Source organism: Pocillopora damicornis, chromosome 10, assembly GCF_964200805.1.
Source record: "Pocillopora damicornis chromosome 10, jaPocDami1.2, whole genome shotgun sequence".
Classification (NCBI taxonomy): domain Eukaryota; kingdom Metazoa; phylum Cnidaria; class Anthozoa; order Scleractinia; family Pocilloporidae; genus Pocillopora; species Pocillopora damicornis.
In genome coordinates this window covers 20,727,937-20,753,469 of record NC_142679.1, presented here as the reverse complement: position 1 = coordinate 20,753,469, position 25,533 = coordinate 20,727,937, and the positions used below count along the sequence as shown (strand labels likewise).

At 38.2% G+C, this 25,533-nt stretch overlaps 3 protein-coding genes across 4 annotated transcripts in view; 1 reads left to right on the top strand and 2 right to left on the bottom strand.

The window, feature by feature from the left end:
* Positions 1-1,061: 1,061 nt before the first annotated feature.
* Positions 1,062-17,176, bottom strand: LOC113680089 (meiosis regulator and mRNA stability factor 1). Of its 2 annotated transcripts, none has more exons than XM_089185257.1 (21): positions 16,781-17,176; positions 16,465-16,588; positions 15,844-16,016; positions 15,224-15,692; positions 14,449-14,693; positions 13,167-13,451; positions 12,148-12,326; positions 11,193-11,877; positions 10,375-10,978; positions 9,701-9,900; positions 8,108-8,335; positions 7,776-7,821; positions 7,407-7,612; positions 7,104-7,322; positions 6,625-6,679; positions 5,924-6,117; positions 5,448-5,675; positions 4,806-5,088; positions 4,478-4,549; positions 4,318-4,359; positions 1,062-3,790 (listed from the first exon to the last, which is right to left on the bottom strand). In XM_089185257.1, the coding sequence occupies exons 1-21, from the start codon at positions 17,153-17,155 to the stop codon at positions 3,120-3,122; spliced, it is 5,583 nt and encodes a 1,860-aa protein (XP_089041383.1). In that variant the 5' UTR covers positions 17,156-17,176; the 3' UTR covers positions 1,062-3,119. The 2 variants fall into 2 exon arrangements, with proteins under 2 accessions (XP_089041383.1, XP_089041384.1); XM_089185258.1 differs by having other exon boundaries at positions 15,844-15,998.
* A 1,067-nt stretch (positions 17,177-18,243) lies between these two features.
* On the bottom strand, positions 18,244-20,568 carry LOC113680087 (baculoviral IAP repeat-containing protein 5.2-A). Its single transcript, XM_027197086.2, has 4 exons — positions 20,358-20,568; positions 20,177-20,283; positions 19,691-19,808; positions 18,244-18,936 (listed from the first exon to the last, which is right to left on the bottom strand). Exons 1-4 carry the CDS (start codon positions 20,466-20,468, stop codon positions 18,856-18,858), a joined length of 417 nt encoding a protein of 138 aa, XP_027052887.1. The 5' UTR covers positions 20,469-20,568; the 3' UTR covers positions 18,244-18,855.
* A 5-nt stretch (positions 20,569-20,573) lies between these two features.
* LOC113680088 (nuclear protein localization protein 4 homolog) overlaps positions 20,574-25,533 on the top strand; it is an 11,566-nt gene continuing 6,606 nt past the window's right edge. The window contains exons 1-9 of the mRNA XM_089185286.1: positions 20,574-20,688; positions 20,776-20,856; positions 21,507-21,619; positions 22,397-22,591; positions 23,199-23,247; positions 24,055-24,149; positions 24,285-24,408; positions 24,725-24,811; positions 25,256-25,348. Of these exons, the coding sequence (XP_089041412.1) occupies positions 20,677-20,688; positions 20,776-20,856; positions 21,507-21,619; positions 22,397-22,591; positions 23,199-23,247; positions 24,055-24,149; positions 24,285-24,408; positions 24,725-24,811; positions 25,256-25,348 (849 nt within the window). The 5' untranslated portion in view covers positions 20,574-20,676. The remainder of the gene's footprint in view (positions 20,689-20,775; positions 20,857-21,506; positions 21,620-22,396; positions 22,592-23,198; positions 23,248-24,054; positions 24,150-24,284; positions 24,409-24,724; positions 24,812-25,255; positions 25,349-25,533) is intronic.

Genomic DNA, 25,533 nt, shown 5'->3' with positions numbered 1-25,533 from the left:
CATTTTTATTGATTGGTTATTTCCACGTTTCACGGTGACTTCAACAAATCCTACGAGCAGTTTTTACTTTCCATTTCCAAACATTCTACCTTCGCTTTATTTTTTTCCGAAACGCAATGCAATGGCGTGCTCCGAAAAAGCCTCGGACTGTCAAGACTGTTGAGGGCAGCTTCTTCGGAATGAAATGTGTAATCTTCCCGGCAGACGCGACTCAAAAAAACTTGAGTACTGTTCGCTTAGTCCAAAAGGCTTCAGTTTAAAAATTACAACAACTCCTACGCGAAAAAAAACTTTCTCCTCTTCATCTGCTAACTGATATCTTTAAAACTAGCGGGCTAATTTTTTTCGATGTTGCCCTCATCACATAATCTTCAACTGAGCAGTGTGAATATCATAAACATACTGATATTTATATAAACATAACACTTCCTTCGCGGACATAGCTAAATATAATTCTTATTCATTGTCAAATATTCATCTTTTATATCACTGTTTGCAGTAGATGTTTCCCATGGCCAGGTGTCACAAGTGTTTTCTTTTTTCACAGTCGTGGGGTTAAGGAGTAAGTGGCATCGTTTGCCAGATCTTAGGAGAAATGCTATCGTCGGTTGCCTTTGTTCTCAAGATGTGAAATGTGTATCAGCTTTACGTATCGCGTGAATAGTTTATTCATAAGAACAGTCCTGCAATTTGACGAAGAGTTTTCCTTCTTTTGAGTGGAAAATGAGAACTGGATACTTCTACTTTCCCTCTGTGCTGAAAGCTGGGTGGCCATGATTCTCAACATCCAAGGTCCTCGTCTGACTCTAATTATACCACCGTCCACTAAAAATATACGACGCGCTGCTGAACTGCGAGACCTTGCCTCGTATGGCTATTTCACTCGCGGAAAATCGAAACCCACTTCATTTTATGAAAGAAAAAAAAATTAATCCCTTCTTTGATACATAACTTGAAAACAATACTATTTATTTCGAGCTTAAGAGCCACAATATAAAAACACACTTCTAACTGACTTTTTTCTTTTCTCCGAACGCAAAACCTCTCTAACATTCTTCCTCTTTTTCTTTTGTTGCAAATCCATGGGAGCGTTGCTGCCACAAAATTCCTGATAAATTAAGTCCACCTTTCGCCTGGTATTCGGAGTTTCTCTCAATCTTCCACATTTGTAACAGCTATTTTCTTTACCTCTGTTCGTAAACCCAGGCAAGCGCAAGGACCACGCTACGATGTTCCTCATCGGTAAGTCCAAATTTTTGTCGCCATTAAAATAATATTCGCCGAATTCGGAAAATTTCGTCAAAAAAAGAAAAATTTCCTTTTCCTTCAAACTGGTCAACGTCACATATTGCAAACTGAACCAGGCTTACCAGACGCTATCATATCAATATTCCTAACCATCTCGCCATCTCTTTTCTCAGTTCAAAATATCTTAATTTGCCTATTTTGGATTTAACAATAATTTCATTGATTCCCGAAGAACGTTCACGAAGAGCCAAGTTACTCGTCATTTTTTTACCATTGGTGTGGGTCTAATCCATCTTCTGCATTCAGCATTAAGAATTCTCGTCGATCTGTTTAATCTGTTAAGTCTGATGATTTTCACAGGCAGAACACCGAGATGCTGATCCTTTAGTCTTCAGTTGTCAAGGTTCAAGTATAGCAAAACCCTCCAGCAACACGTCCTTCTGTGACCAATCTTGTGTACCGCACCTTTATTCTGCTCCACTGAGATCATCCCTTGTAGTATTAAGCACGAAGCCCCGCACGTTTCAACATTGACATGAAACAACACAAACACTAACACATTACCCTCCTTTGACTCAGAAAGGACTGGAACAAACCCACTGATGACGTCAATGGGGCGTCCCATACCGTCCAATCACATTAAAGGATCTGCCTGCTGGCTAAGGAACAGGCTTGAAAGAAGATAAATAAGCCAACATTTTCCCGAAGAAAAAAAGTGGCAAAAATAACAAACGAAAACACGCAAAACAACATAAACGCACGCAGCTCAGGTTGAGAACTCTATCAAAAGATCATGCATTGGGTGTGCTACTCACAAAATATCAACCCTATACTCAAAATGGCTATGAGTTGCACGATGTCAGCAAGCAATCGTCCATTTTTGTTTTTGGTTATGCGAAACAACAGCTCCTCTTGAGGGATGAGTAAGGGAGCTACTGCAAATCACAGCCTGGCTGTATTCATTAAAGTAATGGACGGAAAATTTGCAAGCAAGAATGAATACATTTGAAGAAAAATACGTCTTCCTTGGTACACGATGAACAACGGTTATTGTTCCACTGTTCCGTTTCACTATGTCAAACAATGCAGCCCTTTAAAAACTACTTCTACAATTTCTTCACTGAAACTGTAACGAGGAGTTTCTCTTACTTGAGAGAAATAATATCTTGAAAAGACCAGATTCTCTTTGTACAAAAATTGTTCCAAAGAGCTGGGAAAAATCTGCCGAGAATCTTAACTGCAGACAGATAATCATATTCTATCAAAAATAAATCGAGGAAATATACCAATTTTAAATCTAAGCAATTTAAGGAACACCAATATAGGTGAAAGTTAAAACATGAAGCACAAAGTACATGGTAGACTACCTAAACCATCAAACTTATTAGCTCCTTCCAGGAAAGTGGATCTTCTATGTACAAGATCCGTATGTCTGTACCACGAGCTCATTTAAACAGAACTGACTGACTTAATTTGATATCTCTTAAACTACCCTTTGGCCGAAGTTTCTGCATTCTACCAGTCAGTATCCACATTGTACAAAGCGAGATGAGCACAAGAACGATGCTTGGAGTTTTTGCAGCGCTCCCTGCCTCTCCATCAAACTCTTACAATTTGATACCCACTCATTGGTCTAACCTAGGTCTACTGGCGAAGACTCATTGACTACCTTCAAAACGAGTGTCAAAAAGATATCAAAATTTTTCAGACAGTATCAATGGAAGTGCAAGTAACACTGTAAAGTACCACACTATATATAAAAAATCTGCAACAAAAAGAAGCATGAAAGAAACAGTAACAACAGCTTGACTACTCGTGAATAGAAACAAATTACCAATTTTGTTACCACCGGCTTATGGTCCAAGGAGTTCTCATTTGTTTGGCGTCTTGCTGAAATTAACAGCCAACTTGACTTTCGGAGCAGAGAACTTTCTAGGTTTTGCTCTCCTGTTCTCATCAGAAATCTTTCGCTGGACAGCAGGCTTTTCAACTCCTTCCTCTCCAAATGACGCGGCGAGATTTCTTGGAAATTCCGACTCTGGCTGACAGTCAGACAGGATATCAGCTTCCACTTCCGAGAGGAACAAAACCCCAGCCTTACGAGGAGATGGACTCGCCTGCATCTGTGTTGCATTCCTTATACGTGCTGGTGATACGAAGGCAAACTCCAAATCTTTTAGATCCGTACGGGACGACGAGGACTTACCATTGGGAGAAAGCCTGTCGGAGAAGTTGGGCTGAGGTGACCTTGCACCGTTGTATTCTCCTGACAGTTCATTGGATTCTGCTAATAATTCTGTCAAGTCACCTCCCTCCACATTACCCAAGGTGTCAGAAATTCCTGCGTCATCCATGGCTTCTAACAGCACCTCCATGTCAAACTCAGTGAAGGATATCAGATCTCCCACAGGAGGTGGCTCGGGGATGGCAGGCTGCAGCTCCGGCTCTGGGAGAGTCTCGGGCACTGGTGCCATCAGCCAGTCATCGGTCACAGTCTGGTCTGGAAAGGTGCCGGAGGCTTCACCATCAAGAATTATCAAATCTACGCAAAAATGAACATATAAACGTGGTAAGAAAACAAAGCGATGTCTACTTACGCAGCAACACTCTCACAGAGGGAGGTAGAGTAAATCCTCGAGCTGTGATAGTGGAGGGAGCTGTGGAAGTCAAATCTTCGATCGGCATGTCAGGTTTGAAACACTGACTGATTTTTTAAACTATGTGTTAGGCGTAAAGCGGTTTATCCTCGCCACGACTCTTATGATAACAATGGATAACTGCCAACTGGCAGAGATACCAATGATAGTGATCATAATTTTTGGGAGGAAGAATTAAGCGGGTTGCTTGCAGTTCACAAGGGAAAATCGGAATTCCGCGCACAAAGAAAACAAATCCAAACAGTCCGCCAAACACTATTCCCCTTTCTTAAAATCCACGTACAGCTATGACATGTTTATGCCTGACATTTCCATCCGAATCCTTCGTGCACATGGTTCGTTCTCCTACAGCAAATAAATGTTTCATCTGAAGTTATAACTTGGCTTTCTTTTAGGGAAACTGTGAACTCACCCTCTTCCTCTTTGTCATCAATGATCACTACGACCTCATCCTCTGCAATATGAACAAAACGGAAAGCGAGATAAGCAGTTACTCTTTTTGTTTGCTTCTTTATTTTTTAGCTGGGTAAAATAAAGACTCTACATCCCGCTGGATTCGTTTGAAATCCTACCTTCCTCCACTGCAGCAGAGGGCGAGTCGCTTAATCTGCAGTCCATCGTTCCAGCTTTCGTTTGCCCTGTATCTGTAACAAGTTAAAAAAAAAACCCAGCTCAACATGAAATTTAACCAAAGAAACGTAAGTAGATACACATATAGCTTAAAGTTCCTCCTTCACTACAATGATTTGAGTGCTCTGAGGCTGCAACAACGTAAGGTCCAATACAACCCATCCAGTCTTCTTGTCACAGTTCCCATGTATGCACAGAGATTTTACAAAATAAAATGCCAGTGCCACAACACTGTAAAAAATAATAAAAAGAAAAGTAACTTCATCTTACTTCCAGGGCCGAGCAGACTCACGTTGTCCCCATCGACCAAGACAACCATCTTCTCTGCACCCTTGCCGCGTATTTCAGCCACATTGGACACTGCGTCTATCACTTCCGATATGCGACTAAAGCCGTAATCAGACGCTTTGCAGGGTTGACCGTACAACTGCTGGAAGTTTGGCGCAAAGCGGTTTAGAGAAACACATCCATTGAGATGTTTCAGAAGATCCCTTGTTTCGATAGCAAAAGTTTGAAGCAGCGTCAGGGACAGTTTGTCTCCTTTCGTATCGACCTGATGAAGAGGTAAAAGCCAAGACTAAACAGGTCGCCGGCACTGATCTTTAATGTATCTCCAACCATTTAATTTTTCAGAGAACATAAGTAACCTAAACTCCCTCGAAGCCCTGAATATGGCTTAAAATTTCGCGTAGATCCTATGTCATTAGATCGGATCTCACCGTTGTGTACTGAGTAGGCACATGACTCGGTTTGTGGAGCATCGTCGCACAAGAATAAACAAGGTAATGGGTTTGCTTCACATTTGTACTCTAATTTTCCCGAGCACCTATAATTACTCTGACTGCAAGATCAAAGGCTCAACTTTTTCTTTATTTTAATAAAGATAGAACAAGGCATTAATATTTTGAGTACCTTAACTACGGGTGAAACTGCAAGAAACATATCTTCAAGTGACGCAAAACCAAAGTTCTGTACGCGCAGCTTGTGGTTACAAAGTTTCTCATAAGCAGTGACGAACTTGGACAAGGGAATACTTTTATCAGACTGCTCGGTTAACACATTAATAACACGACGTGAAAACACCTCCAGAAGATGTTCATGTTTAAGGCAAACTGCAGCCATGTTGCCGCTGCCTTGGATCTGCAGAAGCAAAGGTGAAATGGCACCGTTAGAATTGACGAGGCTTTATCCTGATATGGAGTATGTTTCTATGACACCAGGGCCTTCGTATGCAAGAAGCGAAATAACAAAGATTCGGCTAGGTAGTGGGAGAAAAGTTGAAATCTTTCAAATCTCTTTCTTTAATAAGACTGTCCTTCATGCAAAACCAAATATCGAAGAGACTGTTGATTCAATTATCAGCAAAGAATCTGAGAGCCATATCTGACCTCCAAAACATCTCCAAGTGCTTGTAGTAAGGAAGCCATGGTAGTGAAGCCCCAGTCCTTAGGTTTTAACATTTGCCCATACTCCTGCAAGAAGATATCAGCGACAGCAAACTCCGCCACCCTACAGCCAGGATACTTCAGCAGTAAATTAGTGATTTTATCAGCGAGCGGTTGTAACTTGGGAGAAGTTTTATCTGCAAGGTATTAATAGCTCTACTTCAACCTGAGAGTAATTGTCGTGTTGTATCTAATGCTGAAACAAACGTGCTTTTAAAAGTCCTCTAGCTCATCCAAGAACACTGACCAAGAGATCGTAAAGTTTATAATCTCTTGCCACTGACCAAATAAGTACAGTCTAGCATACTTAACTGTACAGTGGCAGCCATTAGTCTACCATAACGGCCGTCTTCTACACTTCTACTCATATACGAACAAAAAAAACACACACATTTAAGATAGGGTCTGACAAAGAAATTTCAATTTTCCCTGTCTTGAAGGAAAATTCACTGAATTTTCTTTGAACTTTGAGAACCTGCTTCCCTCGTCCTTCATTTGCCTGAGGCACGAAGTCAAGTAATTGAATGGAAATAAGTCTAAAAAGCATCAAGTAATTGAATGGAAATAAGTCTAAAAAGCAATATCTCTCATCTCAGCCGGGAAAAAAAGAAAGGATTCCATCAGTTTTCACACATATAACAAACCTTTCGCTGGCAAAAGTGGAAGGAGTAAAATTCTATCATTCCCGGATCCTTTGACCTGAAATAAATTTATCGACATTTGAATCATCTTAATAGAAATACCACTTGATATCAATAAAACCGATTACTTATGATTATCGATATCACCAATGACACGCGACTCAAGTCTTGTAATCGATTTGTTATAGAGATCAATCATCATCATCTATTTAACATCTCCTTTTCTGATTGATTACCCTCCAGTGAAGTTAGAGAAACAAACATTTTCCACAGGTGCATTAGAAAATTATTACCGCTAAAAATGCAATTTAAAATACACCATCCAGTTAAGAAGGAACAAAATTGATAGCAAGAAGGAGAAATATTGATTTAACACCAAGTTCTTTTCAAAAACAAATTTATGAGAACTGCAATTTAGATCCTTGGCAAACGCAGTTTAAAAGACAACTTTATTTTCTGTTTCTATGTCAATCCATACAAACCTTTACTACTCCCTCCAAACTTCGAAGAAATTCCTCAAGTTTGGCTTGTCCCAGGGGAAATTTCCGGCTGTAATGTTTACGGAAAGTGGAAGCAAGGCGAGAAATCGGCAGAAATTTGCCATCCTGTTGTCCCAGCAGCTCTACCAAATCTCTTCGCAAAGACTGTACTGTGACTTTGGGAGGGAGGGTCAGGTATTTTTCCCCAGATATCTCTATGATCTAAGAGAAACCATGGATAAGGTCAATGTAACTTAAGGCCGCGAGCTTCACACCAACAGTAAATAAATAGGTACAAACACTGACCTGTAGTGATGGTGAACTCTCCACAAAGTCTTCAAGACGCAGCGCACCATAATCTCCAATTTTGAGCAGTCGGCCAAAATGTTGATAATGTCGAGCAAGAACTGTGGCAACAGGAAGCCTCTGATTTTCACAGCTGGACAATAATTCTTTGAGTTCTTTGACCAGAGTTTGCTTATCGCTCCGCTTCTCAGGTTTTGAGCTCTTGTCTGTAAAAAGGAATGTCCAAATGAAGTGACAAAAAAACACAAATTCAATGGAGAGAAACATTTGTTGTGGTAATGACTTTCAAACAAGTTTAAGTATATGAACTCTTACTAACTTACGAAACAAATCAAGGAAGAATATTCAGTCTAAAATAAAGGCATATACCTTTTTCCACTAAACAAATCAATCGCTGATCTCCAGTTCCTTGGATCTAATAGACAAATTAAAAAAATTACGTGTTTAATTGAGTTGAATTCAGGTCTGTTATCCCGAAAATTTGCGGATCTGGATTTCGAACTGTGGTAAGAACATGAGAGACGCATCCACAATCACAAATCGATATGATAACTTACATGTATCCATTAGTGAACAAATGCACTATAACAAAGGATCTGTTCGTTCAACAGTGACCATCACTGACTGAGACTCCCAACAAACGAGTGATTTCAAAACTCCACCATGACTGCATAAGGATATCCAAAAAGCTGCTAACAAACCTTAGCGACATTGGGCACAGCTTCAATCAAGTCTGTCAGCTTGGAGAAACCAAATGTTGCAATCTTGCATTTCTGGCCGAAGAATTTCATGTAAGTTGACACAAAGTTTCCCAAAGCAATTACGCCATCCGGTTGACTTTCCAAGAGCATTTTGACATTTTTTGCAAAGGCTTTGATTTTCAAGCGCTGTGAAAGGACAAGCCATCTTTCTTTGCCCTGTTGCGTAATCTGAAGCGCGTAAAAAAGTAGAAGAGTTGAAATGATATAGAATGACAACCTAATATGGCTTGAACTCATTAGCAAAAGTTGACCCATCTGGGTGAGGGTAGTCCTAGGATCTAATGTTGATGACAGTCACAGATCTCTCAACAAGCGATCGCAAGTCATCATCGGAGTCGCGTGATGAGTAAGATCTGTTTCGTGAAAGCTGATTGGTCTAACAGAGTAATTAAGTCATGTTTTGATGCTACTCTGGTTTACAGATTTAATGATTGTAACCGAAGAAGTTAATGACGCATTAATTTCTTCGGCTACATTCATTAAATCTGTAAATCAAAGTAACATCAAACCATGTCTGATTGTCCACCTGGTTGCCATGTGAACTTAAATATATTTTATTTGAGAGTAATTAAGTATTATTACCTGAGTTGATAACGTAAATTGGCCACCGTAAAGGGTTTAAAAGCGGACGTTTCGAGCGTTAGCCCTTCGTCGGAGCAATAGGTCTTGACTGATCTAGTTTTAAATTCTTTATTTATCATTCTTGGAATCAAACAGTTTAAGAATTAAGGGAGTAAGTTTCTAAAGAAACCATGGTGCTGCGTCGGTAGGGGAGAGTAACTAGATAATTTGGTTTTATTAACTAAGTTGATAATGTAGACTGGCCACCGTAAAGAGTTTCTCGAGGTACATTTTGAGCGTTAACCCTTAGTCAGAGCGAATGACGAAGGACCAACGCTCGAAACGTCAGCTTCAGAACTCTGTATGGTGGTTATTCTACATCATCGACTCAGTTGATAAAACCAGATTATCAAGTTTAAGAATTTGTTCGTCAATCTGGAAGAACTTCTTCTGAATAAATCCACGAATGCGATCTCGATAGTTTCTTTCATTTTCTCGTATTACTTTTTGAGGTTTTATACAAACTACTGTCAGAGATCTGAAGGGCTGTGAGGGTTTGAATGGGAACTCTTGTATGAAAGAAATCGAGGTAAAGCATCGGAGTGCCAAATCCAAAGGTCTCAAGTTCGACTCCCCGAGCGGAATTCAGATTTCTCCTTTGTTTTACGCTCATGGCAAGACCAATAACATATTTCCTCGCCTGCATCATATTCACTACAGAGTCTCACACCTAGTCAACCCTTTACACCCTAAATATGAGTATGCATACTCTCCAAACTGTTCTCTATACATTCCCAAGAGGATGACGAACAAGGAGAATTTGTTTAACAATCAAGAGCTTCTTTATTTGGTAAACATTGCCTTTCTTCTCGTGACCTTACTGTGTGATTTAGGAATGATAATGTAAGGAGAAATTAAATGCTAATCACTCTTAGGAGTCAAAGGGTCACTGTACAGCACAAATTTACTGACCTCCGCCACAGCTGGCAACGCTTCCAAGAGAGTAACAACCGAAGCGAACCCATAGACAGCTGGATCAAATGGCGTCTTCTTGTCAAACCACGATTGATACTCTGAGATAAGCGAGCTGAGAGGGAGTTTGAATTCCACCTGCATCTGTAATAACTCCTGCAGATCTTTACTGAATTCAAGAAGCTTGCTTACATTCCCGCCTGTTAGTGAAAAAAAAAAAAGGAAAAAAAAACATCAAGCTTCTGTATGCTACACCATTTGATGTCATAGATATAAGTGTATTTAAAATGTAGGTGGATGATGCAAAAAAAATTAAATTTGGGCGACGTTTTCAAGTTGAAAGAGCTAACTTTAGGGTAAAAAGAGACAGAAGGGCTTGAATATGTGAGTACTACAGATGACAAACAAAAAACACACACACACACTCACAATACAGTAAAATACATGTTCCATACATGAAAATACTTGCAAGCGAATGTATAAACACGCCTTGCAAATCTAGACCATGGAAAAAACATTTCGCCATTTAAGCCAGAGAGCTTTATTAGCACATGAAAACACCTATGAAAAATTCTGAGGTGAAAAAAAAAACGCTCAAAAAGAAAACACAAGAAAAACAAACAAATAAACAAACCAAACCTAAAAAAAAAATAAATAATAACAACACTCCATACCATGTTTGAGAGCTTGTTTAGCCCATGACACCATCAAAGACTCTGTGACCTTGACATTTGGAACGCAGTTGAGAACTTCCATAAGTGCAGAACCCTCATCGTTAGACTCTATCTTCCTATCAAAGTTTAACCAATAGGATGCAGCAAAGCTAACCAAAGGCAACGATCCTTCACTGGATTTAAGAAGAGTGTGGACATCGTTTGCAAACTGGTCAGGTTCTACAGACACTCTCACGCCGCCAATGGCCCGAGTAACCAGGCTTATCGCTTGATTACCAGGTTTGCCAGTCAAAACAACCAGGTCGTGGATAACTCCTATGGAAGTCATATCAAACGCTCGGGAACACTTCTCATAGTAATCACTCAGGAATTTGTTTAAAGGTAGGAAGTGTAAAGGCGCCTCTTTCAGTATAGAAGTTACTTCACAGCGCAAGAAGCACAGTTCTTTCTCTTTGTCTGTGGCTATGTTGACAGCCACGCAGGTGTTAAAAATTTTCTTCTGATGAACTTTGCAGATGGCCAGGTGAGCGTCCGACAGTTTTGGAACTTTAACAAAAGCTCTCAAAGGTATGCCTTCTCCACTATGAAGAATAACAGACAATACCTGCAAGCAGAAACAAAGAATATTGTAAATCTGCAACACACGAAAGGCTGTCGATGTACACTAACTAGACAGCTTTTTTGATAAACATCACATGCAAGTTGAAAACCTAACAGCATATTTAATTCTGAATGTTGTAATATGTTATCGTATCCATGCACAGTTTTACTGAGTGTAAAAGCATACAAAATGCTCTTCATAATGCAAATCATCCCACCTTACAGTGCTCTCGAAACACAGATGCCAACTTCTTTTTCAGTTCTTTCTTGCTAACATTTTCATCCAAATTAGTGACGAGTAAGTCTATTCCACCCCGCTGCTGGTCTAACACGGTAAAGTTATGCAAGCTGGCCAGCCACGATGCTGCAAGTTGTGGTGCCCCCATCATGGATGGGGCAAGAGGAGTGATTCCTGGAAAACTTGTCCCTTGTGTTGGAATATTCATGAAGTTTGGGTAAATAGAGTGTGGCCATATGCCGGTGTAGGAACCATTACTGAACATTGCCTGATGGCTGATAAACTGAGGGGCTGTAGAAGATGAAAGGGAAGGTCCTGGTTTGGCATCATTTTCTTCTGTGCTGTCCCCTGAGTCCAGACTTTCATCTGTAGGCGTTCGGCTGGGATTGCTCTCTTTCTTTGTAGTATTCCTGGATGGGATTGTGTCTTCAGTGCCAAAAGTATCTGGCAAAGCACACCTGGAATCTTCTTTTCCTTTCTGTAAGGTGCTGGGTATAGACTTTGGAGACATACTAGTATCTCTGCCCTTGACAGAATCACCAGTAGCCTCCATTGGCTGTGTTTTCTTATTTTTCTGGGGGCTATATGAATGATGACTACTTGTGGAATATACCACTTGGATTTTGGAACCAAACACATCTTCTTTGTCCATTCTTCGCCTGGCCCTGAGAGAAAACAAAATTCACATTAACTATAATGCAAATACATGTAGGTGATAACAATTTCCTCATGCAAATACCAGTTTTATGAATTTGAAAAACTGGAATAAGGAAACAGTTAGTGAGGTGAATTAGATCTTGGATATACTAAATGTTTCTTTGTTCCTGTATCTGGAGCTGAAACTGCATTAATGTCACAAACCTCAACATGATCTATGTTGTAATTTACAATTTTAAGCAATAAAATCACTGTGACAGTAACATACACTTTCTTACCTTGCAGCACTGACAGGATTTGGAAATCTCAGAACTGATGTGCGCCCAGAGATGCTTACAACTTTCCCTCCACAATTATCAGAAAGTTTTTTAAGTCTGTTCCTGACTTGAGCAACATCTTTTCCCATTGGAAGATTGAGGACAAGAAGCTCTGAGGATAAGCCATTCTCCTCAGGAGCCTAAAAAATTTTCAAACAATAAATTGAAGTTTTGTCTTATCAAACTGAGCAATGTACAAATAATTAACTAATGTGCTAAAGTGTAGACCTTCTAAATCTTAACTTTAGGCCATTTCCCTTCTAAGTAACACATTTGTTTAGTCATTCACTGGCACAATGAAGCTGAATTGTAGTCAAGTCTCCCACTGCTACACATATCTCAAAATGTTTTTGGTTTCCTTTTACACAGAGTTTAAGTGGTTGAGGATCCACTCAATATTAAGCTACATGTATGGTACAAAAAGCAGCAAAAGGGTTACATGTAAGCAGTCAAAAGGTAATAAAAGTCTGTATCACACTACTCCTCCAACATTTCATCAGGCTTTCCTGACATTTCACCAGTACCCACTTATACTCCCAGGCAGAAAGAGACACAGTGAGACTTAACCCTTCAACTCTCAGATCAAATTTGTAATTCTCCTTACTGTAAACTATGCAGTTCTTATGATGCTAGTTCAGAGAATTTAGTATTGGATCAAATAATTATCCCCAAATTAATATTTTTCTTAATTCTCTTCACTTATCTGGTTGATATTTTGTACTGATATTTTAGGAGAAATTCTACCTTGGTCACTCCTGAAAGTTTAAGGATTAACTGTGTTGCCCGATAACACAACACATTGACCTGGCCACATCTTGACTTGGAGTCCACTGCACTAACCAGAAGGGCACAGTATCTCCCACATGAATAAGTACTGTAGTATAATTCATTTCTGCTTCCAGATAATTATTGAACTCAAAGTTTTCAAAGTACTCAAAGTGAAAAACTGGCATCAGAAGTGAAAAGAAAAATTTGTTTACCTTTGGAGGGAATACAACAGGAAGATCAGCAGTGAAGTGATCAAATCTTCTTGCCTCATGAGCACATTCCAGCAAAGCATCCTGTGCTTGGGCATTGTGAAGACAAATCACATGGAGGTTGTGCCGATGACGTAAATCTGACAGCTCTGCAGCAAAATTGATGTCCCCAGACACCAAAATAACAGTTGCAGGGGGAGGGTATGATTGTGGAAATCTTCTCAAGCTTTGTCTTAACTTGTCATCAGCTGCATTCTTTGAAGTGGCATTGATGTGAACAACAGTAACCTAAATGTAAAAAGAGGTCAGAAAAAAGGGTTTGAAGTTTTAGAAAAGACACTATTTGAACTCTAATTTTAGGTTTGTAGAAGAATATGTTCCACAAAATTTTGTATACTAATGGAACAAAACACATGTAAATGTATGATACACTGATCATTGCACAAAATCCTTGCTGTACTTGATATTGTTCATTATAATCCTTCAACTAACACTTGATTTGTTTATGTAGGTCTCCTGACCGAATACATCCCAACCAAAAGTGAGGATATAATCACAAACATCTATTTTAGCTAGAATACCTTTGCCAAATTTTCAATTCAGCAAAATGATACCCTGTGGCACAAATATACATCAAATTACAGGGGAGAAGATTTTGCTGTTGCAGCAGAAGAGATACTGCATGTACCTAATATACTATTTCAGGCATGTACTAAAATGCTTTGATGAAATTCAAAAGATAATAAAGTCAAGTAGCATATCAGAGGTGTGTATCTTATCATATTATTAGAAGAGACTTCACTTCTGAATTACTTTGGCCGCTTTTTCAAAGCAAGTTCTGGTTCTCATCCTTTCTTATGATTATAAATTTCCATTCACACACAAATTAAATTCATTCTCAAAAGAAGGGCTGAGCACCAGGCCTTGTTTTTAAAAAGAGGCCAAAGGTAATTCGAAAATGGCCTATTTGATAATTATCTGCTTACAAGTGGACACTACAATCTTCAATTTACTGGTTTTATATTGAGTTATCTTTTGTGAAACAATTATTTCACAATCAGTTTTCCCCCTTCACCTTCCCTTGTTTCCCTGTGTTTCTTCCTTGTTGGACATAGGGCTTGTAACTGGTCATCAGGATTTACCGAGTAAGGGCATAGGGTCCCCACACACATGCATATAGGACCTGATGTCAGACTTCTCTTGAAGCTCTTACAATTCACTCAGTAATTGTGTTAAATAGAGAAAATGAAACAAAGATAAAAATTTGCAGCACAGAAAATCTTACCTGAGCCTTGTTAAGTTCTTCAATTATTTCCTTCTTTTCCTTACTGATATCACACACACACATGAACTCAACCTCACGCTTTCCAGTGAAAAATTCCTTCCTTATCTTCTGAACAACAGCAGACGCTGATTTGCCACGAGGAACTGGGCAATTTTCAATATCCCAGAAAACTCCAATAGGCTCAGCTTCTGGAACCGTAGGGGCTTGACTAGAAGAGCCAGTTACAGAGTTCTTGAATGCCAAAGCTACAATGTAGAACACATCAAGATTGAAATAACTTTTTTGAGCAAGAAACACAATTAATTCTTCCAGCTTCTCTTATTGCTTTTTTATTACAGGATCTCCAAAGAACCAGCCTTTAAATATTGGAAACAGGAAACCTTGTTTCCTTTAACTTTAATCTGTACTCATTTAATACATCAGCAGCATGTGATTATTCCTTTGGAGGCTAACAATATCAATAAGCTGGTGAGTACTCACATACTTCCCGAGTAATCATCAAAAAATATAAAATTTAGTGGAAACAAGCATGAAAATGTGTCAGCCAAGCAGTAACAATTTAAAACTAACAATTCAATATAAGTTACTACTAAATACATGTAAAATAAACAATAAATTTAAAGATTAAAAAGAAATTATAATTCATCACTCATTATAAAACTTTTGCACAAGAGGTCATTCATTAGTTGGATTCAACCAGTCAAAAATACTTAAATCAATGTAAAAAATCACAGCTAAATAGGACAACACATGGAATTGAATAAATTTTACTCACAGTCTGCATCATTGAGGAGTCCTCGAACAGATGGTGAATTAGGACATTTGTGGCCACCAATACCAGCCGAATCAACAGACAAATCAAAATCACTCAAGGAATCACCAGAGTTTTCATAGCTTATCCCACAAGAAGAACAAACACAAAATGGTCCTTTAACTTGGTTGGTTAACCCAACAGTTGCATGACTTCTGGAACAATCGCAAAATTTTTTTGCACAAGCTGCATGACCACTTGGTATTGATGTACTAGGATTCTTACACAAGTGTTCAGGTTTGATGAGATTCTGTGGTGAAGCATTTGTAAACATTACTGGGCTGTTCCTCTTAAATTGAAAACTTGAAGACTGGTGAAAATTCAAATTGGAGGAAGGATATCTATGTACATGGTGACCAGATAAGGGCTCTGTTGTGGCATTTAGGCAGGAATGTTGTTGCCTTTCTTGTTCACTAAAGAAAATGGCCTTGCACTGAAACACAAGACAACAAACAAAGAGAGTTAAGCTTCAAGTCAAAATCTGTAAATACAAATTCACCAATCAAAGCAGCCATATTACAAAGGAACAAACAAAAAGGATTCCTCCAAAATATTGCATTTTGTTCTTGAAATGTTGATAGTACCTGGGAGCAAGATGACATCAGCGAAAACTTTTTTTCACGTCCTCTATTGATGTGTTCTTGTAAAGCTTCTTGTTCCATGAAGTGAGTGTTACATTCATCAAAGCCACATTCACCAGTACATTTAAATGCATTATGGGATGGACAGCGGGCTGGTACTACTTTAAATAAGTGATCTATTAACAAATTAGCAGTTATGAAAAATCCATCAATCAATCATCAAGTTCGGTTGAAGCCAATAAGAGCCTCAATCTGTACATCTATCACTACATATATATACAATTACAAGGTGCTTGGATAGTCTCGTACCAAATCTTTAGCAGCTTGACTTTTAAGGAGAGCTAAAGAAATCCAATTTTTGTATTTCTGTGATAAAGAGACATTTCAAGGTTCTTCCAAATAGCAATTACCAGCCTTCTTATCATCTCCATTTTATAACTTAGGTTGTATTCACTTTCCCCTAATTTGACTTTCTGACACACACTTTGGTAATCTACCGGCGCACAACGTGACGTGGTTGTGTGACCTGTTGTGTTGCATAATATAAATGATAGTGTGGTTACCGTAACCTCTACTTTACACTATCAACCCATGCAAAGAGAGAATACGACCTCTCCATCATACCTGATTGTTTTTTGATGAGTTTAGGATGTCGTTTCGAGCAAAACACTTCTGTACACTGTTTTTGCGTCCACTTGTCGCACAAAGCGTCAGTTTTCCGGGCCGCAGTACAATGACGGAAGGGACACTGAATAGCGAAAGTAACATTCTACGTAATTAAATCTAAAAATCCAATAACATCATCAACAATTAATGTGAGTGCGAAATAAAAGTCAAAGGAAATACGTTAAAAGGAAAAATTATTTTGATTTGACGTTTATGTAATTTGGGTCAGATTATGTTTACCGGTAAACTTGCCGGAAAATTTGGCAGGGCTCACCTCTCCTGATTTCGGAGAACACCGACGGCCTTCCATGAAGAATACGCAGTCGGTCAGACCTCTGAAGTCCTTTTTATCTAAATTCAGAGCTTCTTCAGAAACAGTATCTGTACATCTTCTCGTCGCTAAAAGTTCCCTGGGCCCTTTCGTTTTAACCGTCTCGCCCAAAATCTCAAATCCATTCATCTTTCTGGCTGCAAGTTCGGCGACCTCTTGCGATAAGAAATTGACGAAACCACACTGTTTAGACCTACCAGAAACATCCCTAAGTATCACTGTATTTTTTAAAGGGCCAAATTTTTGAAATAAGTCGTACAGCACATTTTCGTTCACATTCAAAGGAAATCCACCGACCCAGACAGAACAATCAGCCATATTTACGCCATCTTCCCACCCGACCTCAAGGGAATCTGGGAAATATCCCTGACAGACTATCCCAGAGAGCTAGTCGAGAAATCTTCCTTTCCCGTCTGTCTGACGCACGCGCAAGCTTGAAATAGATCTCCGGGGTTGAACTGATCATAACATCAGGTAATTTAGTGTTAACAACTGGGTTGAAAACGATAATTGGCCACCGTAAAGGGTAAAAAAGCTGACGTTTCGAGCGTTAGCCCTTCGTCAATCGCTCTGACGAAGGGCTAACGCTCGAAACGTCAGCTTTTTTACCCTTTAGGGTGGCCAATTTACGTTTTCAACCCAGTTGTTAACACTAAATTACCTGCTATACTCTCCCACCGACGCAGCACCAGTTTCTTTAGAAACTTACCCCTTTATTCATTGATCTTAACATCAACTTGATTTCCCGCAGCTTACGAGTAGAAAACCTATTTTCTGGGAATATTTGATAGTGGGTCCAGGAAACAAATAATTTTTGTTATAGCCACATAGCTCAATTAATTAGCAGAGAAAGATATCAAGACAAGTACATTTTGAATGCTTCATATTGAGAAGTAATTCACCATCTTTTTGTTTTTTTTCTTTTTTACATTGGTGTCAGAAAACTGGTGAAAAACCCAAAGGTCTGATTGGACAGGGAGGGGGGGATTCCCCAAGACCCCTCAACTGGATCTCAATCAGTGCTAAAAATAACATGAAACATACTTTTATTAGGGTTGTAAACATTGTAGCAGAGTTGATCTTCCAACAATCTTCCCCTTGATTAAGATACCTGTTTATGAATACCCAAACCACAAGATCCTAATGAAAACGCCTGCAAAGCCTCTGACTCTTCATCAGTCATCTGAAATAACTCTTAGTAGGAGAGCAGAGTGGGCATCACATCACACTTAACTCTGCGTTATGCTCCTGTGCCTTACACCATTTCCAGTGATATGATTGAGATTAAGGGAAGGCAATGGGGGTGCGGTTGGGGATTGAAGTAACCTGCGATGAAGAAGCAACTCATCCAGATAAAAAAAAATCCTCCCTGAGATTAGAAAAAGTTGAAGGTTAACATTCACACCTTTTCAGTCAATGTTGTCTTCTTTAATAGTGAACATGCTACATTATATAGATAACTATATTATGTACAACTCAGGAGAAAAGCAAGCTGAAGAGTGGAAAAGTGAATTTTTCCAGTCCATTCAACAACCTAAAGAAATTGTTCAAGCTAAACCTAAATAAGCAAAGCACAAAGACATGTCACTCTACTGAACTAAACTCTGAAAGTCAGTTATTTGAAAAAAAGACTAAAAAACCTGAGGGAGTAAGAAAGTAATTCATATTGCAATGATGAAAAGTTCAAACTTTATCACATTAAGCTACAAACTGACCATACATGTGTAATTGTAGTTTAAAATTATGAACAATGTTTGGAGAATAGAATGCAAGGCAACAATTTCTTGCTTATCAAATACAATATTAGCTCCTGACACAGAGATTCTCTTAACTTGTCACACCACCCATCCAAAAGGCTATGAAGTGTCTCTTGAATCCAGCAAATATTTTACAAACAATGTTTCAGTGAGTCATTCATAACTCATAAGGTGACCCAAGAGATCATCTGCAAAGGAGGCCTCTAAGATACACTCTATCAATCCACAGTGATACTAAACAGTCAGGTTAACATCATAAGATTAAACAAGCTTTTCCATTTCACTTTGGACATGTTCAGCCAGTTCCAAGAATTCTTTTGTCTTGAGTTCAATGATCTTTTGCTGTAAAGTTAATAAGGAAAAGTTAAATTTAAAAGCTTTTCCTGGTATACATGTACAATTGAGGAACAGGTCTTCATTTCACCCACTTGCACAGCATTTGCGATTCATATGTATAAATGTGCACCTTTCAAAATGAGAATTATAACTCTGTTATTATTGATAGGCATTATTGGCTTTTTTTTAATAACATAATGTTATTATTGAGGTTCTCTGACGAAAGATCAAAACTCCAACTGTTGGTTTAAGCTCTGTGTATTATGCATCTAGAATCCTTGGGTGTATAAACCCTGTTCTACAACACCTTTGATAGATCTTCTCAGTGTTATGAAAGATTAGAAACTACAAAATCAATAAAGGGGGTTAGGGTAAGTTTCAGAAGAAACTGTGACACAGTGTCAGTGGGGTTTTTACTGGATAAATTGATTCAATCAACTGAGTTGAGAATGTAAGTAGGCCATCATAAACTGTTTCTACAGCTGACATTTTAAAAGTCAGCCCTATGTCAGAGTGAGGGAGGAAGTGTTAAATCTTGAAAAATCAGCTTTAGAATCTCCATATGATGGCCAATTTTACAACTTAGTTAATAAAACCAAATTATCCAAAATCAAGACTCTGTTAGCCAGAAGATGAATACTTACTAAATTAATTTGGTGAGGGACCACCTCATATTTAGAGATCTTACATACATCTATCAACAAATTGCAAATTAAGTAAGAAAAATATATTAAGATGAAAATTTTTTTCAAATAATTACCATTACGTTCATTTGCCTTTTTGTTTCCAATTCTAAAAATTCTTGCACTGTCCAGTCTTCCTCTTTTTTGTTCAACAACAAAAATTCACATTTCGGAGAATGCTTTCTGTGTTCCTCACTGGAATGGAAATCATTGTTTTTCAAAAAGGGAAGTAATATACAGAAAGAAATCTTAACTTCGGCTGTCAAATAATTAGGAGCATGATTATCAATGAGAAAATGATGAAAATACAAATGAACTAAGCTTAACATGTGAAACGCGTTTCAGAATTTCAGTACCTTAATTTCAAATTAAAATAATTTTTAAGGAACTGTATATTTTTGGTCTTTAAGTGACACAACAATTATCCTTTCAACTTCGTTTACAAAATTAAAAGTCGTTATGATAATATATTAACCTCATCCTTTAGCCGATAACCAACAACTGAACATGTAAGCTGACTGATATGCATGTCTGATATTCAAATTATAGTCGAGCTTACGTACAATGGATTGTCCTCAGGCTCCCATCCTTCGAGTTCTTTGAGACAAACAAAGCAACGTGCAACATCAACAGAATCATTCGCGCTGTGGAAGAAGCCTGCTTCAGCCATCTGAGAACAGTACAAACGAAGTAATTAATGAGTTTACTGACGTAAAGGTTTGTTTTCTGCAGTGACCTCCTTACCTTCATCGCAGTACAACAAGATCCCGTTTCTTCCGTAAAGGGCCAGTCTTTGAAGGTCTCCAGGCGATTTTTGAATCTATTCATGTTAAAATCATAAGTTAACTCGGCCATGATTCACAATGGTACACTCTCAAAAGTTTTACACTTTTTGAAAAATGGCGGTTTTAGCGGCAACATCTCGCCCCAGTTCCTCCTCACTTCATTACCCAGCCTCTCACGTTAAATTACATCACTCGGTTACAATTACGCCATGGCGAGGGAAAGTATTATTAAATGAGAGAGAATTTTAAGAGTAAATCCACTTCCTTGAGATAACAGCATGGCTCAAATTGTAAGTTACTGGTCATTCTGAAGTCAGGAATCTCCCTGATAAATGGGTAGGAAATATCAAGCCTTCGTTTCGTTTCTTTTTCTTTAGATTGTACGCGTGCAATCCCGCGAAGGGACTTCAAGGATAAAATGTTCGCAAACCGAAACTATCTCGTCATTCTTAACTAAGGTAAGATTTATTTAACTTGAAATTTGAGGATAGCCTATTGTGAGCTTATCATATAGTTTCAAGTGCCCGACGTCTGGATTTCTATGTACTTTTCAAACTTGATGTATACTCAGTCAATCTATCTGAGCTTAAATTATGGTAGAAAAGTTTATTTGTATGAGGCCGGCCGGTCTCGTTAAGTTGAATGGGGTTACTGATCGAATAATTCTTATTTTACTTAGTTAAAACATGTTCTTGGAAATCTGCTGTTAAAATGCAATTTGACAGTTTCGTTATCTTGTGGGTCTTTCGATTTCATAGCTAGGGTGGGAGGATGATGACGCACCATCAGTAACATTTTACATAATATGTACTTTGTACAAAATGTTGCCTTGTCCTTTTGCTGGCAGATACATTTTCTCATACTTTGCTCGGCAGTCGTGGCCATTCAGTACATTTTAACTCTTTCCCTTCCAAGATCAGAAAATCTGTTCTCACAGTGACTAGTAACTTATTTGTGAGCAGTTTCTGAGAATTCTTTTGTGATTCAGACAACATTTCTTAACTTTCAGTTTATTTTGATTAAATTTGAGTTTGAGAGAATTTATTGTGATGATAAGGGAGGTTTATATTATTTCGATACTTAATGTTCATGATTTTGTATGTTTTAGATTGTAGAGGAGCTTTCCCTTCCAAGAAGAGGATGGACACTATTTCTAAATAGAAACAAAACTGGAGAAATAAAGAACTCTACAAGAAAAACTTTAGCTTCACTTGGAATAAGGTATGTCAGTCCTACATATTACTTTAGTGTTTGATTGGATATGATTAGAAGTTAAAATTGTGTAATGGAACATCTTTCAACCAATCAAATACTATTATATTATGTTTATATGAAAGATTAATCTTTTAACCCTTAAGAGTGAGTGGCATCTAACGTCTTCTTAGGATTTGAAATTAGAATATTAAGAACTGCCCCTTTCCACTTAAGACTGTTAAAAAAAGTGATGCTGATGACAAGTTGAACATAATGAACCAGGAGCTCAAACAAGGGCTGTCAAATTGTACACATTACAACCCCTGATGGTTATACCCTTGCATTGACCTTTTAACCCTTAGGAGTAACTAGCATCCTATTTCTCCTTACGATATCACCCCTAAATCATGCGGTAAGGTCATGAGAATAAAGAAAGTTATTAGTAGCTAAAGAAGCTGTTGATTTTTACACAAATTCTCCTTGTCAGCACATTAGGGAATATATAGGGAACAGTATGGAGACTAGCTTTACTGATGTTAGGGTGTAAAGGGTCAGGACCCAATGTATTGTGGTGATAATTTTGATGCAGGTTTGTAACCTGAAGTTTGAAGAATTGCTAATCTATGGAGCTCATAAAGGAAAAGACAGTACAGGAGATGAATGTCTTGGATACCACAAACAGATATGCTCCAAATCACATGGAGAAATTTTGCTCTACTTTGTTGTCCTGTGTAATTAGGAAGATATCCTAGCTTATCAGCTAATTAAAAATTAATGTGTGGCATTTGTTGTGCTTTCTTTTAGGCATGGAGATATGCTTTTCTTGTCTCGTGAAGCTTCGCTGGTTGATAATGATATGTCAGGCGTAAATTCTGTTCCTTTGACATCTGCTGCAAACCTAGCAACCTTGGCATCATCCAATAGCATCAAAGAGGATGAAATTGATGTTTATCTTTCCAAGCAAGATGGTCTGATTCACAGAGATCGAGACCCACAACTGTAAGTGTAAAGCAGTGAGAGCCCTAGAAAGAAATGAAAAACTGAAAAAAAATTGCTGTCATAATTTGTGAAGAAACAATAGTTTGCAGCACTGTAACCTTAATGATGGAAAGAATGATAACACAATTCATTACACAAACATCTCATTCATTCTATTCATGTACTTGACAATACAGACTTGAGATGATTCAATTTTTTTCCCATATTTTTGAACCTAGAATTATTCAAAAGTTCAAACATATCATGACAATATAATTTCATAACTTACATTGTTTTTATCCATGGCAAAGTTTCACTATCATAAATGAGCAAGTTATCAGCCATACAGTGTTCTGCAGGAAGAATTATTTCATTATAAAAAGTAAAGGACTTGAAAGCTATAAACTGGGTTAAAATATTTATCATGTGGTTTTGCAGATCACCCATCACTGTATTGATTATTTATTTGATATTCTGGGGTATAGTTTACAATGAGGATTAAGTTCCTCCCTTCTATAACCCTTTTTTAATAATAATATGTTATATGTTATTATTTAAATAAAGTTGTTATATATTTATATTTATATATTTAAGTGAAGTAAGTTAACTTGGATCCTACATTGTTCAGGTGTCATCATAACCCTAACAGCAAATGCATCCATTGTGTACCACTAGAGGTAAGAGGGGCTTAATGATTGTATAGAACTTTCTGTTTTTCACTGGAGAGTAATATCTCTATTTTGCATTTATGAAGGCTAAAACATTCTAATTATGGGATAAGTCGCTGCAACTTGTCTCTGGAACAGACTTGCTCCATGATTATTGCCTTAAAACGAGTTGCTGTAATCACTACTTTGCTAGAACATGTCACAGTCACAATTCATGTTGAGTGACATGGAAACATTTTGTGAAGATCCTTGTCATTGTGAAAAGTTTAGTTCCAGTATAAAAGATATTTTCAGATATTCACCATGCCACATGAAGTGCACTTTCTTGTGGACTTTTTCAGTGATTTGTCACAGTGATTTGTCATTTGTATGGTAGTGTGTTTCAAGGTTAGGGTTAGATTACATAATCTTACTGACATCAGTTCAAGAAGCTACATGTATTTGAAGCCTTATATTCAAATTTTAGTTCCCCCATCAAGGTGGACCTTGAATGGTTTACACAAGCTTCACCCTGGGTAGAGCAGCTACATGCTTAATCATTCTTGTGAACTAGAAAATAGAACTATATTTTTTGTAACTTTACAAAAAAACTTTGCTTCTTTGATTACTGAATATTATTTTCCATTATATGGCCTCAAAGTTTACTTAAAAAATGTTATTGAATAATATTCTTTTAGAGTTAAAGATGTAAACCAATTCCAATTTACATTAAGAATGATTTAGGCTCAAGCAAGCATCTAGTATAGTTTGAATAGTTCTGACCACTTCATTAGACAAAGTAACATCAGGGCCTTGTTGTTACATTTTTTTTTTCAGCCATATGATGAAGAGTATTTAAAGAATCACAAACCTCCTATCAAGCATATGTCTTTCCATGCATTCCTGAAAAAGATGGGTGGAGGCACAGACAGGTGAGCTTTAAACAACTTAGGTTAAAGAGTGTGGGCAGAGGTTGGCCAGTCATGAGATTGGACTGACTGTTTTGTCATGTACCCTTGATGTTGTACTTCCTATCAGTTTATCAGAAGAGATGTTCTGTATTTCAGAGGCAAGTTTACAGTACTGGAGGACACCAGCTGCAGGATCAAACCGGGATGCACAGAGCATCCACCCTGGCCTGGTGGAATTTGTACAAAGTGTCAGCCTGGTGCTATTACACTAAAGAGACAAGTGAGTCTGTTTGTTGATGGGCTGTCATGGACTACAATGAAAGCTCCCATTGGTATTTGCAGGAGCAGAGATCCTAACATATCACATGCTTGACAAAAACCTTGATAGCTTCAAAACTTACTCTTCACAGTCAGAACTTCCAGGGCAGCTACCCATCCATTTTTTACCCTGTGTCCACTAGCAAGGGTCACTTTCATCAGATGACTGATCCAGTTTCCTTCATTTTTCTTGACGAACAAATCTTGACTTTCTCTCAGCGCCAAAGCAGCTTTGTTGTAATTTGTAGAGCAATGTTATTTTCTTTACTTTTTTTTAGGTTTACAGACACGTGGACAACATCCTTTTTGAAAATCCCTTTATCGTGGAACCATTTTTAAACTACTGGAGAAAGACCGGAAATCAGGCAAGCAATCACTTCAGATCTTAATGTTGTAAATCTGTATGGAAGGCAAAACTACTTTCAGCTTGGGTGGGGAAGGTGCATATTTTTGGTGCTATCCCGCTCCCCACTCCCATACCTACGGGAATCTTGTCCTCTCCGTAGATTGTCATCTTTTGGCCCAGCGATATGACTAACAAACATACAAACATGACGATCACTTAGGTGCGTTTAGAAATGTTTCATTCTAGCGAGTGTGATACGAAAGAAAAATTCTAATAGCCCCGTGAGGAAAATTGAGATGTGCCATACTCGTTCACAGATTTGTCGAGAGTAAATGTAAAGCGGTTGCAAAACCAAGGATGACGAAAGTCTCTGCCTCCAAAATTATTTCTTTGGCGGAACACTGAACAGTCCCAGAGATTGCCTGTTACAACTCCTTCCTCCTTCCCTCTTTTCCGTTTTTAGAGGCTGGGATTCCTGTATGGCCGTTATGAGCTCCACAAGGATGTACCCCTTGGAATACGAGCTTCAGTAGCTGCCATTTACGAACCCCCACAGGTAAAAATATCTTTAGTAATCTGCTTCCTTTTTCTAAAGAGCACCACCCATTTCACCTGCCAAACCATAGTTAATAGAGTAGAATGGTTAAAAAACCTCGCAGATTTCATAGTTATGCGTTTAAAATTCGTGAGAGTGCTAAACGGTGTTGAGAACTAAATATAAGGAAATCTTTCTCAGGCCAA